The sequence below is a fragment of the Perca fluviatilis genome, chromosome 15, assembly GCF_010015445.1.
Source record: "Perca fluviatilis chromosome 15, GENO_Pfluv_1.0, whole genome shotgun sequence".
In the NCBI taxonomy this organism is placed as follows: domain Eukaryota; kingdom Metazoa; phylum Chordata; class Actinopteri; order Perciformes; family Percidae; genus Perca; species Perca fluviatilis.
The window spans coordinates 19484781-19496667 of record NC_053126.1 but is presented as its reverse complement, the minus strand read 5'-3'; the positions used below and the strand labels follow the sequence as shown (position 1 = coordinate 19496667).

The following is an 11887-nucleotide window of genomic DNA, read 5'->3' as shown; positions in this document are numbered from 1 at the left end:
ACTTTTTCAACATACTATACCATGACTTCTTTATAAATGTTTTCCACATGCTATACCATGACTTTTTTCGCTATACTATATTATGACTTTATCACTTTTTTCTACATACTATACTATGTTTTTCGACATACTTATCACTTTGCTTGACATACTATACTATGACTTTTTTATCACTTTTTTCAACATGTTATACTATAATAATAATAATAATACATACGTTTTATATAGCGCTTTACATGGAACTCAAAGACGCTTTACAAACAAAAGAAACAAACACACAAACAAACAAACAAACAAACAAACAAACAAGATAAGTAAATTATGGATAGGCCAATTGAAACAAGTGAGTTTTGAGCAGTTTTTTATAGGTGTTCAGTGAGTCCGAGTTTCTGATGTGGATGGGGAGTGAGTTCCAGAGGGTGGAGGCAGCTATTGCAAAGGCTCGGTCCCCCAAAGTTCGGTGGGTTGATTTGGTGATGGGTTTGAGGAGGTTTAAGTCTGCTGAGCGAAGGCATCTGGAGTGGCGATGGTGGTGTAAGAGGTCTGTGAGGTATGGAGGGGCCAGATTATTGAGAGCTTTGTAGGTGATGAGAAGAACTTTGTAATGGATGCGCTGTTGTACAGGGAGCCAGTGAAGCTGTTGAAGGACAGGGCTGATGTGTTGTCTTGAACCGGTGGTGGGGGGGAGGCGAAGCAGCGCAGTTTTGAACGTATTGCAGTTCTTGTAAGACAGATGAAGGGAGACCATATAGGAGGCTGTTGCAGTAGTCAAGTCTTGATGTAATGAATGCATGGATGAGAGTTTCAGCAGCAGATGTCGAGAGGGTGGGGCGAAGACGAGCAATGTTACGTAGGTGGAAAAAGGCAGTTTTGGTGATATGACGGATATGGGGCTTAAAAGTGAGTGTGGGGTCAAAAATGATACCAAGATTTCGGATACTATGACTTTTTCTTCACTTTTTTCAACATACTATACCATGACTTTTTTCAATATACTGTACTATAACTTTTTCGACATATTATACTATGACTTTTTTATCACTTTTTTCAACATACTATTCTATGACTTTTTTCGATATATTATACTATAACTTTTTTATCACTTTTTTCGACATGCTAATATGACTTTTTATCACTTTTTTCGACATACTATACCATGACTTTTTCCGACATACTATACCATCACTTTTTCCGACATACTATACCATCACTTTTTTCGACATACTATACCATGACTTTTTTCGACATACTATACCATGACTTTTTTCGACATACTATACCATGACTTTTTTCGACATACTATACCATGACTTTTTCCGACATACTATACTATGAATTTTTTATCACTTTTTTCAACATACTATACCATGACTTTATCACCTTTTTCTACATACTATACTATGACGTTTTATCACTTTTTTTCGACATACTATACTATGACTTTATCACCTTTTTCTACATACTATACTATGTTTTTCGACATACTATACCGACTTTTTTTTCACTTTGCACGACATGCTATATACTATGACTGTTTTTTCAATATTTTTGACATACTAGACTATGACTATTTTATCACTTTTTTCAACATACTATGACTTTTTTTATCATTTTTTCAACATACTATACCATGACTTCTTTATAAATTTTTTCCACATGCTATACCATGACTTTTTTCACTATACTATACTATACTATGACTTTATCACTTTTTTCTACATACTATACTATGTTTTTCGACATACTTATCACTTTGCTTGACATACTATACTATGACTTTTTTGACATACTATGCTAGTATTCTATAACAATCATCAGAAACTTGGTTATTTTATCATACATTTCATTTCAGACAAGTTGGAACATAAGGTAATAAGTCCTGACAAAAGAAGCCAAAAAGATTCATGAATGACACAACAATTTAATTTTGGATATTGCATTATTAACCTGTAGTTGTGTTAATATGTAGTTGAGTTTTATGAATTTTTGTTTGTTGCAGTGCAGAAAGCATGAAACTTTTTTTACAAAACCATTAAGTTAAAATGACTGTGAAGGTGAAATAATGTAAAATACCAACAGAAATCTGAATCTTACTATAATACTGTAACACTTCTGATGTAGCAGTACGTTATTACCATTAATTCAACCTCTCTGTGACCTCTACCATACTTAAAAAAAAATGTATTTTTTAAATTTTTGTTGACCCATTTATTTTACTCTTAAACACAGGTGTAGGTGTCATAGTTCACCACCTAGCACAGTGGTGTTACACAACAAAAACAATAGTTTTCATAAAAAATACAACCTGTACTGTATGCTGACAATATGGCGAAAAACTTGGAAGACTTGACAAAGTAAGAAAACATTTTATCTTGTAAAAAACAGTTTTCAGGTTAAAATTAGCAGGAAAAGGAGGCTGGAAATCAGTTTCAAACCAGATACCAAGTCAAGTACTGTCATTTATGTTTTGCGTTTTTCTTTCCCTTTATCATTACATCCTATGTGAAGACAAATCTTATCTTATCTCTTCCCCAAATAAACAAATGGAGGAAAACACCCATATCCACACATTTTTTACATGGTGCACAGTAGGTAGATGTTGTAAATATGGCTTTAATCACATAAAGTATGGCCCAAAAGCAGTTTAACCATGAACATGAGAGGAAGGCCAATGAACAAAAATATAAAAGGGTGACGTGGTGTACGTGAACTGCGGCTGTCAATTGGACTTTTGTAAAATAATAAATTATCACGAAACATTCTTAGTTGGTTATAAATATGCCTTCAACTGGCACTTCCTGAGCAGGGGCCTCCTCAACTGATGGCACTGGGGTGTTCAATACCAAATGGCCAGTGGTGTTCTTAATTCTCCGTTCAATTATTGCCAGTAAGGTAGAGCATTATAGCATTAGGGACTTCCAAGGTCTCATCTTTTAACAACACAATGTCATATGAGTCCAAGTAAGACTGCTTCCTCTCCTCCACCTGAGAAAAGAAAAAAAAAAAAAAGAGATGAGTAGTGTATTAAATTGTCAGAATATGACTATTTAACATGGTAAATATTGGGAGCGTACTATAATCTTAGTAGATGTGAATGTATTTGAGTTCTGACATTCATCTCAGGGTAGCAGGTACTAAATATTATTGTCCAGCAGATAAAGTACAAAGTAGGAAAGAGTACAAATAAACAAAATATAAACAATAAAAATTATTAGTAAGGTGCAAAAAAAAAAATAGTACAGTGTCATGAATGTAAACAGGTTAATGGTAAGTGTCATAAACTAGTTAACGGTATGGAGACATTGTAAAGAGCACGAGAGTGTGAGATTTTATTGACCTTGTCATTGAGGAACCCGATCTTGAGAATGTTTTCCATATCCTGCACCCCGTCAGCCATGGTCAGATCTCCCAGAGAGTCTCCCAGCAGTAGCACGTTAGGCCGCATCCGCAGCTCCTGGAAATGGCCAGTGTTGAGCAGCGCACCTTCCCTTTTATTGTAGATGTGGATCAGCTCTCCCTTGAAAGCCCTCAACTCTCCCTGTACCAGCAGATCAAGAGTCACATACATCAGTTCAATGCCTGGTGTGGAGATCAAATCATAGTTTGTGGTGTGGCTACTCACAGACTCATCAAAATCCATGTAGTTGGAAAAGACCTTGACGTTGGGGTGGAAGACTCCAGCCTGGCGAATAACCTCTTCCAGGATGTCTCCTATTCCAGCAGAGAAGATGAGCAGAGGGATGCTGTGCTCATACAGGTGATCAAAGAGGAGCTTGTAGCCCTCCCTGTTAAAAAATATCACAAAATGTCATAGTATTATTTTTGTAATATAGTATGTCATAGAAAACATAATAGTACAGTATGCCATAAATGTGTCATAAAAAGTCACAAATGTCACAAAATATATCATACAAAAATGTCATAAAAAAATCATAATTCATAATATAGTATGCCATAAATATTGGTAATGGGCATAAGCCATAGTATAGTATGTCCTAAAAAATGTGATTAAAAAAGTCATAGTATAGTATATGCTACATGTATGTGTGTATATATATATATAAAGTCAAAATATTGTATGCCATAAGATGTCAAAAGAAAAAATCAATCATAATACAGTATGTCATAAAAATGAGAAATAAGATTAAAAAAAAAAAGCATAGTATTAAATAGATGTTGTAGTCTTCTGACCTCAGCATAGCATCAGACTCCTGCACCACCATGGCCAGGAGGTCTTTCCTAATCTTCTGCTGTACCAGCAGTTTATGAGCTTTAGTCCACCTGTGAGATATAGGTGCAGCACAGTTTTATGAACACATTGAAGTACACAATATCATATTTTTACTAAAAGCTGTATTATACTCACCACTCCACCATAAGGGGCAGCTTTTCTTCTATTGACCGTGAAGAGTCGATCTCTATAGGGTAGTATGTGTTGAGCAGTTCCTTCAGCTGACGGAGACAGGATAATACTCAGTAAACCAACCGGCTTGTAAACATCTAGAAAACGGCTGCATTTTACCCAATTAGAGTGGGAGATGATACTAACAAATTCCTTTCAAGTCTCTTGAAATTTGTAATATTTCCCCGCAAATAATACTTAAGCAATATGTGGTTTTATGGAAATGAATGCCCTATAAAAACATACAAAAATGTACTGAGGATTTAAAAGATTTAATAGCACAAAGACAAGCACCCTTCATATTTCTGCATTACTACTGAACAGATCCAAGTCACAGATCAATGTTCAATCTGTCTGTATGTTTTAATTCTTCTACACTACAGGGCAGACGGACTAAATATGATTGACAGAACAAATGGATAAATAAATGATTCACCAAATGAAATGAAATACTGTGAATGTTTATAGGTAGTCTCCTGCTTAAAATCGGAACATAAACATTTCTAAAACTTTGCAAATAACAGCATATAAACGTGTATCTCACTTGTAAGATCTAAAAAGTTGAACATGCATTGTAATGTCTCTGCTCTGGCTTACATGTGAAAAAAAAGATATTGGAAGTTTTCTTAATGGCAATAATCCTACCAATGGAAAACCTGCTTTGGCAATAAAGTCTCATTCCTACCTCTATTTTGCAGTCATTGGAGATGAGATTGCTGTTGTCAAGGATATCTGAAAAATAAAATATGCAGACAAAATGACAGCAACGTTTAGCTGAAAACCACAAACTACAGTTTGATTGTTAGTGGACTTACTGTGACACGTAGGGCACCTTTTGCCATTATATGCAAATCTTGTCAGGGTCATGTCAAAATCTGAGATCACCTGGATGAAAAATAAAAAATAATAAAACATCACTCACACATTCATTCATGTTCATATACAAATACTGCAAATGCTATAGTGACACTGAAACCTTTCGTAGATCTGGATGTCGTATACCTGCACGGTGTTGGAGCCAGCCTTCACCATGGACTGTAGGATCTCCTGTACCCTCTGAGGGTCCCTCATACACACTGAGGGGTTGGACAACTCTGGAATCTTAGCATTGAAAATATGTGCGAGTGTCAATGCAACTGAGAGAGAAAGTGGGTAATACACCATATCTTAGACGTGCAAAACGCATTGTCCCTTCTGACATCAAACAGTAACGTTAGTCCTGCTGGATAGTTAGTTATATTAATAATCTGTATGGTTTGTTGTAATTTACTGAGACGATACAGCGTTAACGTTAGTTAGCTAGCTAATCTTAGCCAACGTTAAGATAGCTAGCTAGGTCCCTATGCGTTTAGCTAACCTAAGTAGCCAGCTAGTATGCAAGTTTGTAGTTGTAGTGTGAATTAATTGTGGTGCTTGGCATTTCGCTAAAAACTTTAATTTGAAAAAAATATGATTACCATATCCTTGAAATTGGTTTCCGCTCAGTTAAAGTTGATAAAGGCGTATAATCATCAGTTGTCAGTCGCCGTTGACAAGTGATGTTAACGTTGCTACAGGGACAACAAAATCATCTGCTAGAGCAGTGATGCTGCCTTCCGGTACTGTCGGAAGTGTCGGGACTTTTTTAACGTGACAAAACAAAGTGGTAACGATAGACAGTTCCGTTCATTTTTTATGATTATCCAATGTGACGTCTACTCGAAACCATGGATGGAAACCGTCTACTCAAAATATGATACAAGTGAAAATAGATGTCATGTATTCTGTGGCCTAGCTAAAGCGACTAAACATTTCTTTTCGCCTGAAATCTAAAATGCGAGCCTATGATAAACACGTAAAGGCAACACCACTTGTGTTGGTATCCCCCATACTGTCTATGGTATCCCCAGGTGGGATTGTAAGTAATCTTCACCCCAAGGCAAAGGCACTGATAGAAGGTTCCCACCCGTCTCTCTATTTTATACAGTCTATGCTCTCCACCAGGGTTTCTCTGCGAGGTGCATGTATACATTTAAAATGAATAAAACGAAAACAAGTTATATTTTTCATGAAAGCCAATACTACTGATTACATTACAGTCTCCATAGTTTTCTAACCACTGGAGAATTACATTTTACTTTGTAGCTTCTTATTGTAACAGCTAGAACTGTGAGACTAAGCAGTTAACACTAATTATTATAGTAGATACAGGTTACATCAAGATTTTTGGGTAGTAACTCCTTTAACTAGTGAAGTCCAACACAGAAATAACCATTTGTTTTACAAAACAACTTTAATTGCAAGTGATGACATTAGCATTTCTTACATCCAATATAAGGTTATGTCAGGCTATCACATGCAAAGCAAATTACATAGCTTATTCCACTTAATATTCGCAGTGATATTTATCTTGGTCATAAAGTGGAAAGGACCGTAATTTCTGCACTCTGTAACCTTTATAACTTAATAGGTGCTGCATGGACAGCCGGAATTTCTGAATGTCAGTCACAACACATTCTTATAAACGATCCTGTTTGTTTTGCCTATATGTCGGATTCCTTTTCACCTCATTTCTAAGTCTCTTAACAGGGAGAGAGGAGACCACAGAACAACATGGCAGATCTGTAACATAAACCCAGCTGGAAGTTAATTACAATAACACAAGGTTTAACAAGACATTTAATGTTGCAAATAAATCTGCAAATAATGATAACATGTTTTTTCAAAGAAGATGAGAACTTAATGACTTGCTGGATGAAACAAAGCATTTCCAAAATACAATCACCTTGTTTGATATGAACAAATTAAATAAGCTAAGTCAAAGTGCAGTGGCAATTTATATCCCTATGCTTCTGTAAGACTTTACAAACAATTAGATGTCAAAAGGTGCAGTTGTAGAAAAGCTCTGATCTGCAAACACAAATCATACACACTCCCGCACTCCCACATATATTTTCAATGAATTTTTCTTGAATGTATGGAAATATAGTAAGCAATAGACTGCCAGAGTGCAAAAGAAAGGAATGATTGAGCCATTGTCAGTGAGTGGAGCTAAATGCATTTGGCCAAATGTTGAGATAACTCAGAGGAATCATGTTATCACATCTTTTCAACATCACAGTTCTCACATAATTTCAACGCGCCAGAAACCTGGAGAAAAAGTACTAGTTTTCAAGTGTTAGATGAGCAACACAAAAATAAATAATTAAATATACTCTTTTGAAGGGAAACTGCAATCTAAAAGTAAACTAGTCTACAGGATTTTAAGATTAACAGCCTTTCTGAATTAATTCAAATGTAGTTTTTTAGGCTGCACAGTAACAAGCAGAGTCATTCTAATATAGCAATTACGATATCAGTTAGAGTTAAGACATTTTGACTGATGTTCTACTTGCATGAAGAGATTGTCACAGTGTTAAAATGGAATGAGACTTCAATGTTGGATTGAATGTAGGAATGCAGTTATTGGTAATGTCACATACTGTAGCCTCCCCAGTAGAGGCATACAATAAAGGAATGTAAAATATCCATATAAATGTTTACATATACAGATTTATACTATTTATATACAAACAGATAAACAGCATCTATACCAACATACTTGACAAAAGGATATTCTGTTGTTGGCTGCTATATAACACTCTTATTCACATGTTTACATTCCCTTATCCCTCCTCACGGACCACCAGACACTTGACCACACATTTCATGGCTTTCAACATATCAGCCATTAACAGAACAGCATGAGAGCTGATGGCACAGAGTTCATTTTAATGAAATCTAGTATGAGGGCCACAAGAGGGTCGATGAAGATGGCTGCAATGGAATGGATGCCTGCAGTGTATCCTCGGACAGAGCCGTGTAGTTCTTGGATTAAGCACAGACTTGCTCAGCACTCTATCTGCGACTGCAGCTGCCGGCGTAAGGTGAGCGTGCGCCGGTGAAGCTGCTGCATCTGCTGCATGCGATCTCGCTGGCGGGCCAGGTTCTGGGGCATGGGGTAGCGCTGGCAGCCATACAGAAAACGGTAGGGGATGCGGACATGGCAGGCGGTGGCTCGGCAGCGAGGCTGAGGCATGGGCGGCAGCAACATCCAGCGTTTCCTCTCAGCACAGTAGCGATAAGCCTCCTTGCGGTACTGCTTGTCCACATCATCACTGTTCTTCCAGCCTCCGATGATGAAGACATCCTCATCGAAGTGGCAGATGGCAGCACCCTCGATGCTGGTAACCTCTGGTGGTAGGCTCTCCAGGATCTCATCAGAGATGCGCACACTGATCTTTAACTTTGCAACCTCATCCCGCTCTGTGTAGCTCTTTGGGCAGCAGGAGGCCGTGTGGTAGAAGTTAGTAGAGGCCACAGCCATCTGGAAGATGCAATAGTTGTCAATAAGGGGCAGGGAGTCAACATCTTGCCACTGGCGGCTCTCTGTGTCATAGCGAGTGGTCACCGTCTTCAGCCCATCATCATTATCTGTATCGACAGGTGTGCGTGCCGTGACGTACACGTAGCGGTCCTCCACACTCACTGCCTTCACATCCCGCAGGATTTTGGGTGCAGATTCCAGATTGTGCCACTTGTCCTGCTCAGGCTCATATATACTGACGTCTTTAAAACCTGGACTGAAGTTTCCATGGCCACCAATGCTGTACAATATATCCTTAATACAGGTGAGGCCAAAGGAGTGCTTGCGTGTGGTCAGGTTGCTCACCTGCTCCCAGGTGTTGCGATTAGGATTATAACGTTCCACTGTCTTAGCAAAGCCTGGTTCCATAGAACCGGCTACGTAGACGTGAGACTCTGTGGCAGCGATAGCATGGCCGTCCAGGTGGTTGTGGATGTGCGGTAGGTTGACCCAACGGTCCTCGTAAATGAAGTAGCCCACACACTCACTCAGGTAGTCCCCTCCCTCTGACACACCGCCTACTACCATGATAACGTCCATGTTCTGGCCAAAGCGCGGCTGAAAGGAGGCCATGTGGGAAGACCAGAACTCCATATCAGTTGACTTGAGGTTCTCAAAGCGGATAGCGTGGCCCTCTACTGCCTCTGACACCAGCCGAAGGCAGGCCTCATTTGCGGACACCAGCTGCTCAGTTTTCACCACCCTGGTCAGGTAGGTGGGCTTTATCTGTGGCAGCCTCAGGAGACGGAACAGCTCCTCAAAGTAGCGACTTCGCTCCTCTGGGTTCTTCTGCACCCACTTGACCACAGCCTCAAAGAGCACCTCTTCAGAATCCACTGTGATCTCTGCATCAGACAGCCAGTCACGAACCAGGTGAAAGGGCAGCGTGTAAAACTCGTCATCCTGGATAACCTTGTGGAAGTTGCGACGGATCATGTCTGCGGCCCGTAGAGCCAGCTGGTCCAAGGTGTACATATGGGCTAGACTGTGCACCGCCACACAGTTGGTCAGGCTCAGCTTCTTCTTAAGGAACTCACCACAGAAATCCTTCAGCTGCACCAGGAGGAACCTAATAGAGCCAACAGAGAAAATACAGTATGGGATGTCAGATAGAATGAGCAGTTCTTGTAACTAGATAATCGCCTATTATTCTGTTTTAACTGGTAGGGACCAGGCCAGTCTTGTTTTCTGCAAGCAGAGCACAACACAATACTTTTAGGCAGTCACAGGAGGCCTCATGCTTTTAAAATCTCACGGAAACGTTATATTAAACAGACCATACCTGTCAGCTAGCTCCAGTACTTCATGCACATTGCAGGTGCTAACGCGTATTTCTCCAGTGTACATATACTGGATGACACTCTCCACCGTATCCGGGTCCGGCCCTAGTTCTGAGCTCCATTCCTTCATCTCTACCCGTCCGGACAAGGACTCGGAGAACTGTCCTCCGAGCAGGGGCGTGAAATAATCGGTGGCCGCAGCCAGGACAGACCTGTGAGCTGAAAACTCACAGCTCTGGACGCTCCCACTAGCCGCCCCGCTGCTGAAGGCCAGCGTCACGTCGCAGAACAAGCCCTGCTTCCTCTGCTCGTTCTGCCGCCGAGACAGCTCCGAGCAGTGGGAGGAGGAGGTAAAGTCCTCGGCCTCTTCCGCGTCCCCTTCTCCGGCAAGGACGCTGGGTGTGCTGGTGCCGCTACTACTGCTACTGCTGCTCCTGGCGGAGTCCTCCGGGTTGGGGGCCGCCGCTGCCATTCTGCTGCCGGCGCTGAAGGTGAGCAGTGGTGGGGAATGAGGTAAACTAGTGAAGGAAAGGAGGCGACATACGCAGCCACACATACAGGAGTCAAAACAGCGACAACGAAGCGTGTTTCGTATTTGTAGCTTCATATCAGCGACTTAAAGGAGAGCATGGGTCAGTGTAACCATCTTGACAGTTCAGTTTTCTATATAAAAAAAAAAAAAAAAAGCAAAATTTAATTACATTTTTTTTTATTGCATTATTTGTCAGATTAATGTATATTAACGAAATTTTTTGGAAATTACAAAAATGTTCTATTTGTGTAATGTTGGATAAGGTTGGATAGAAAAATGGAAAAACAGAAAATCTGAGAGTTTTATTTCTATTTTTTTGTCTTGGGCTGCCTGAAAGGGGGGGTCTATAAGCGCCCAAATCAACTTACGTCTGATTGGCCAGCTGTGGCTGCTCGTCACGCTCCCCTTCTGGTGGACCACCGTGGGACCTCATGTGAGCCTTGTTAATATGTAACTAATGTATTGTAGTGACACTATAGTTACAAAGTTGACCCATTCTTTTTCCCTTAATACATCTTTTAGTGAGATATTATATTTTCCTTGTCATGACACCGGTAATCCTTGAATGCAGAAGTGATGAGTGGGCTCGGCCAACCAATCAGACGTAAATTAAGTCAGGCGCCCAAGAGCCCGCCCTCTTAGGCAGCCTAAATAGAAATAAAAACTTGTTTTATTAATTTTACATTTTTAACCAACATTACACAAATAGAAAATTAGAAATAGAAAATCCCAAATGTTATTTAACATTTATCTGACTAACCAAAAATACAAATTTAGAAAAAACTTCTGTTCAAATTTCTTTCTATTTTTCATTTTTATCAACTGATAACATGGTTTGCTTAAAAGAAATCATCACAAAGATATAATTTTGTTATAAATGCAATATTATTCTGAAATCAAACAAAAGGGGTCAGTGTATCTTTTGGTCATTTGATTTTCCTTTTTATAAATGGTTATTAAAAAACAAGTGATTGTTTGATTTTCGTTTTAAAATATAAAGTTTAAAATTTAAATACAAGGCGTTTTTTCCTTTCCATGGTCAAAAGTGGGTGAGATAAATTTAAAATATGCTTTGAGTTTTATTTTCTATTTCATTTAACAAAAAATAAAATCACTAGAAAACAGAAATAAAAAAGGCCTGTTTTTTCATATTCTGAGATCGGATATGTTGTCATTTCCAAGGCAACAGCGCCAGTGTACCAGTGTTGCTTAACCCAGGCTAAAATGGCTTTGGATTCCTACTCTGATGTGATTTTAGACCCAAAAGGGACATTTTACGTCAAACTAGT

At 39.2% G+C, this 11887-nt stretch overlaps 2 protein-coding genes across 2 annotated transcripts; both read right to left on the bottom strand.

Moving 5' to 3' along the window:
• Positions 1-1905: 1905 nt before the first annotated feature.
• Positions 1906-6019, bottom strand: LOC120575433 (cytosolic 5'-nucleotidase 3-like). The gene is made up of 9 exons (XM_039826223.1): positions 5860-6019; positions 5405-5503; positions 5218-5287; positions 5088-5134; positions 4367-4452; positions 4192-4281; positions 3623-3785; positions 3338-3538; positions 1906-2985 (listed from the first exon to the last, which is right to left on the bottom strand). Exons 1-9 carry the CDS (start codon positions 5860-5862, stop codon positions 2875-2877), a joined length of 870 nt encoding a protein of 289 aa, XP_039682157.1. The 5' UTR covers positions 5863-6019; the 3' UTR covers positions 1906-2874.
• Positions 6020-6649: 630 nt separating this feature from the next.
• On the bottom strand, positions 6650-10712 carry LOC120575100 (kelch-like protein 11). Its single transcript, XM_039825720.1, has 2 exons — positions 10069-10712; positions 6650-9855 (listed from the first exon to the last, which is right to left on the bottom strand). The coding sequence occupies exons 1-2, from the start codon at positions 10671-10673 to the stop codon at positions 8271-8273; spliced, it is 2190 nt and encodes a 729-aa protein (XP_039681654.1). The 5' UTR covers positions 10674-10712; the 3' UTR covers positions 6650-8270.
• Positions 10713-11887: the final 1175 nt, after the last annotated feature.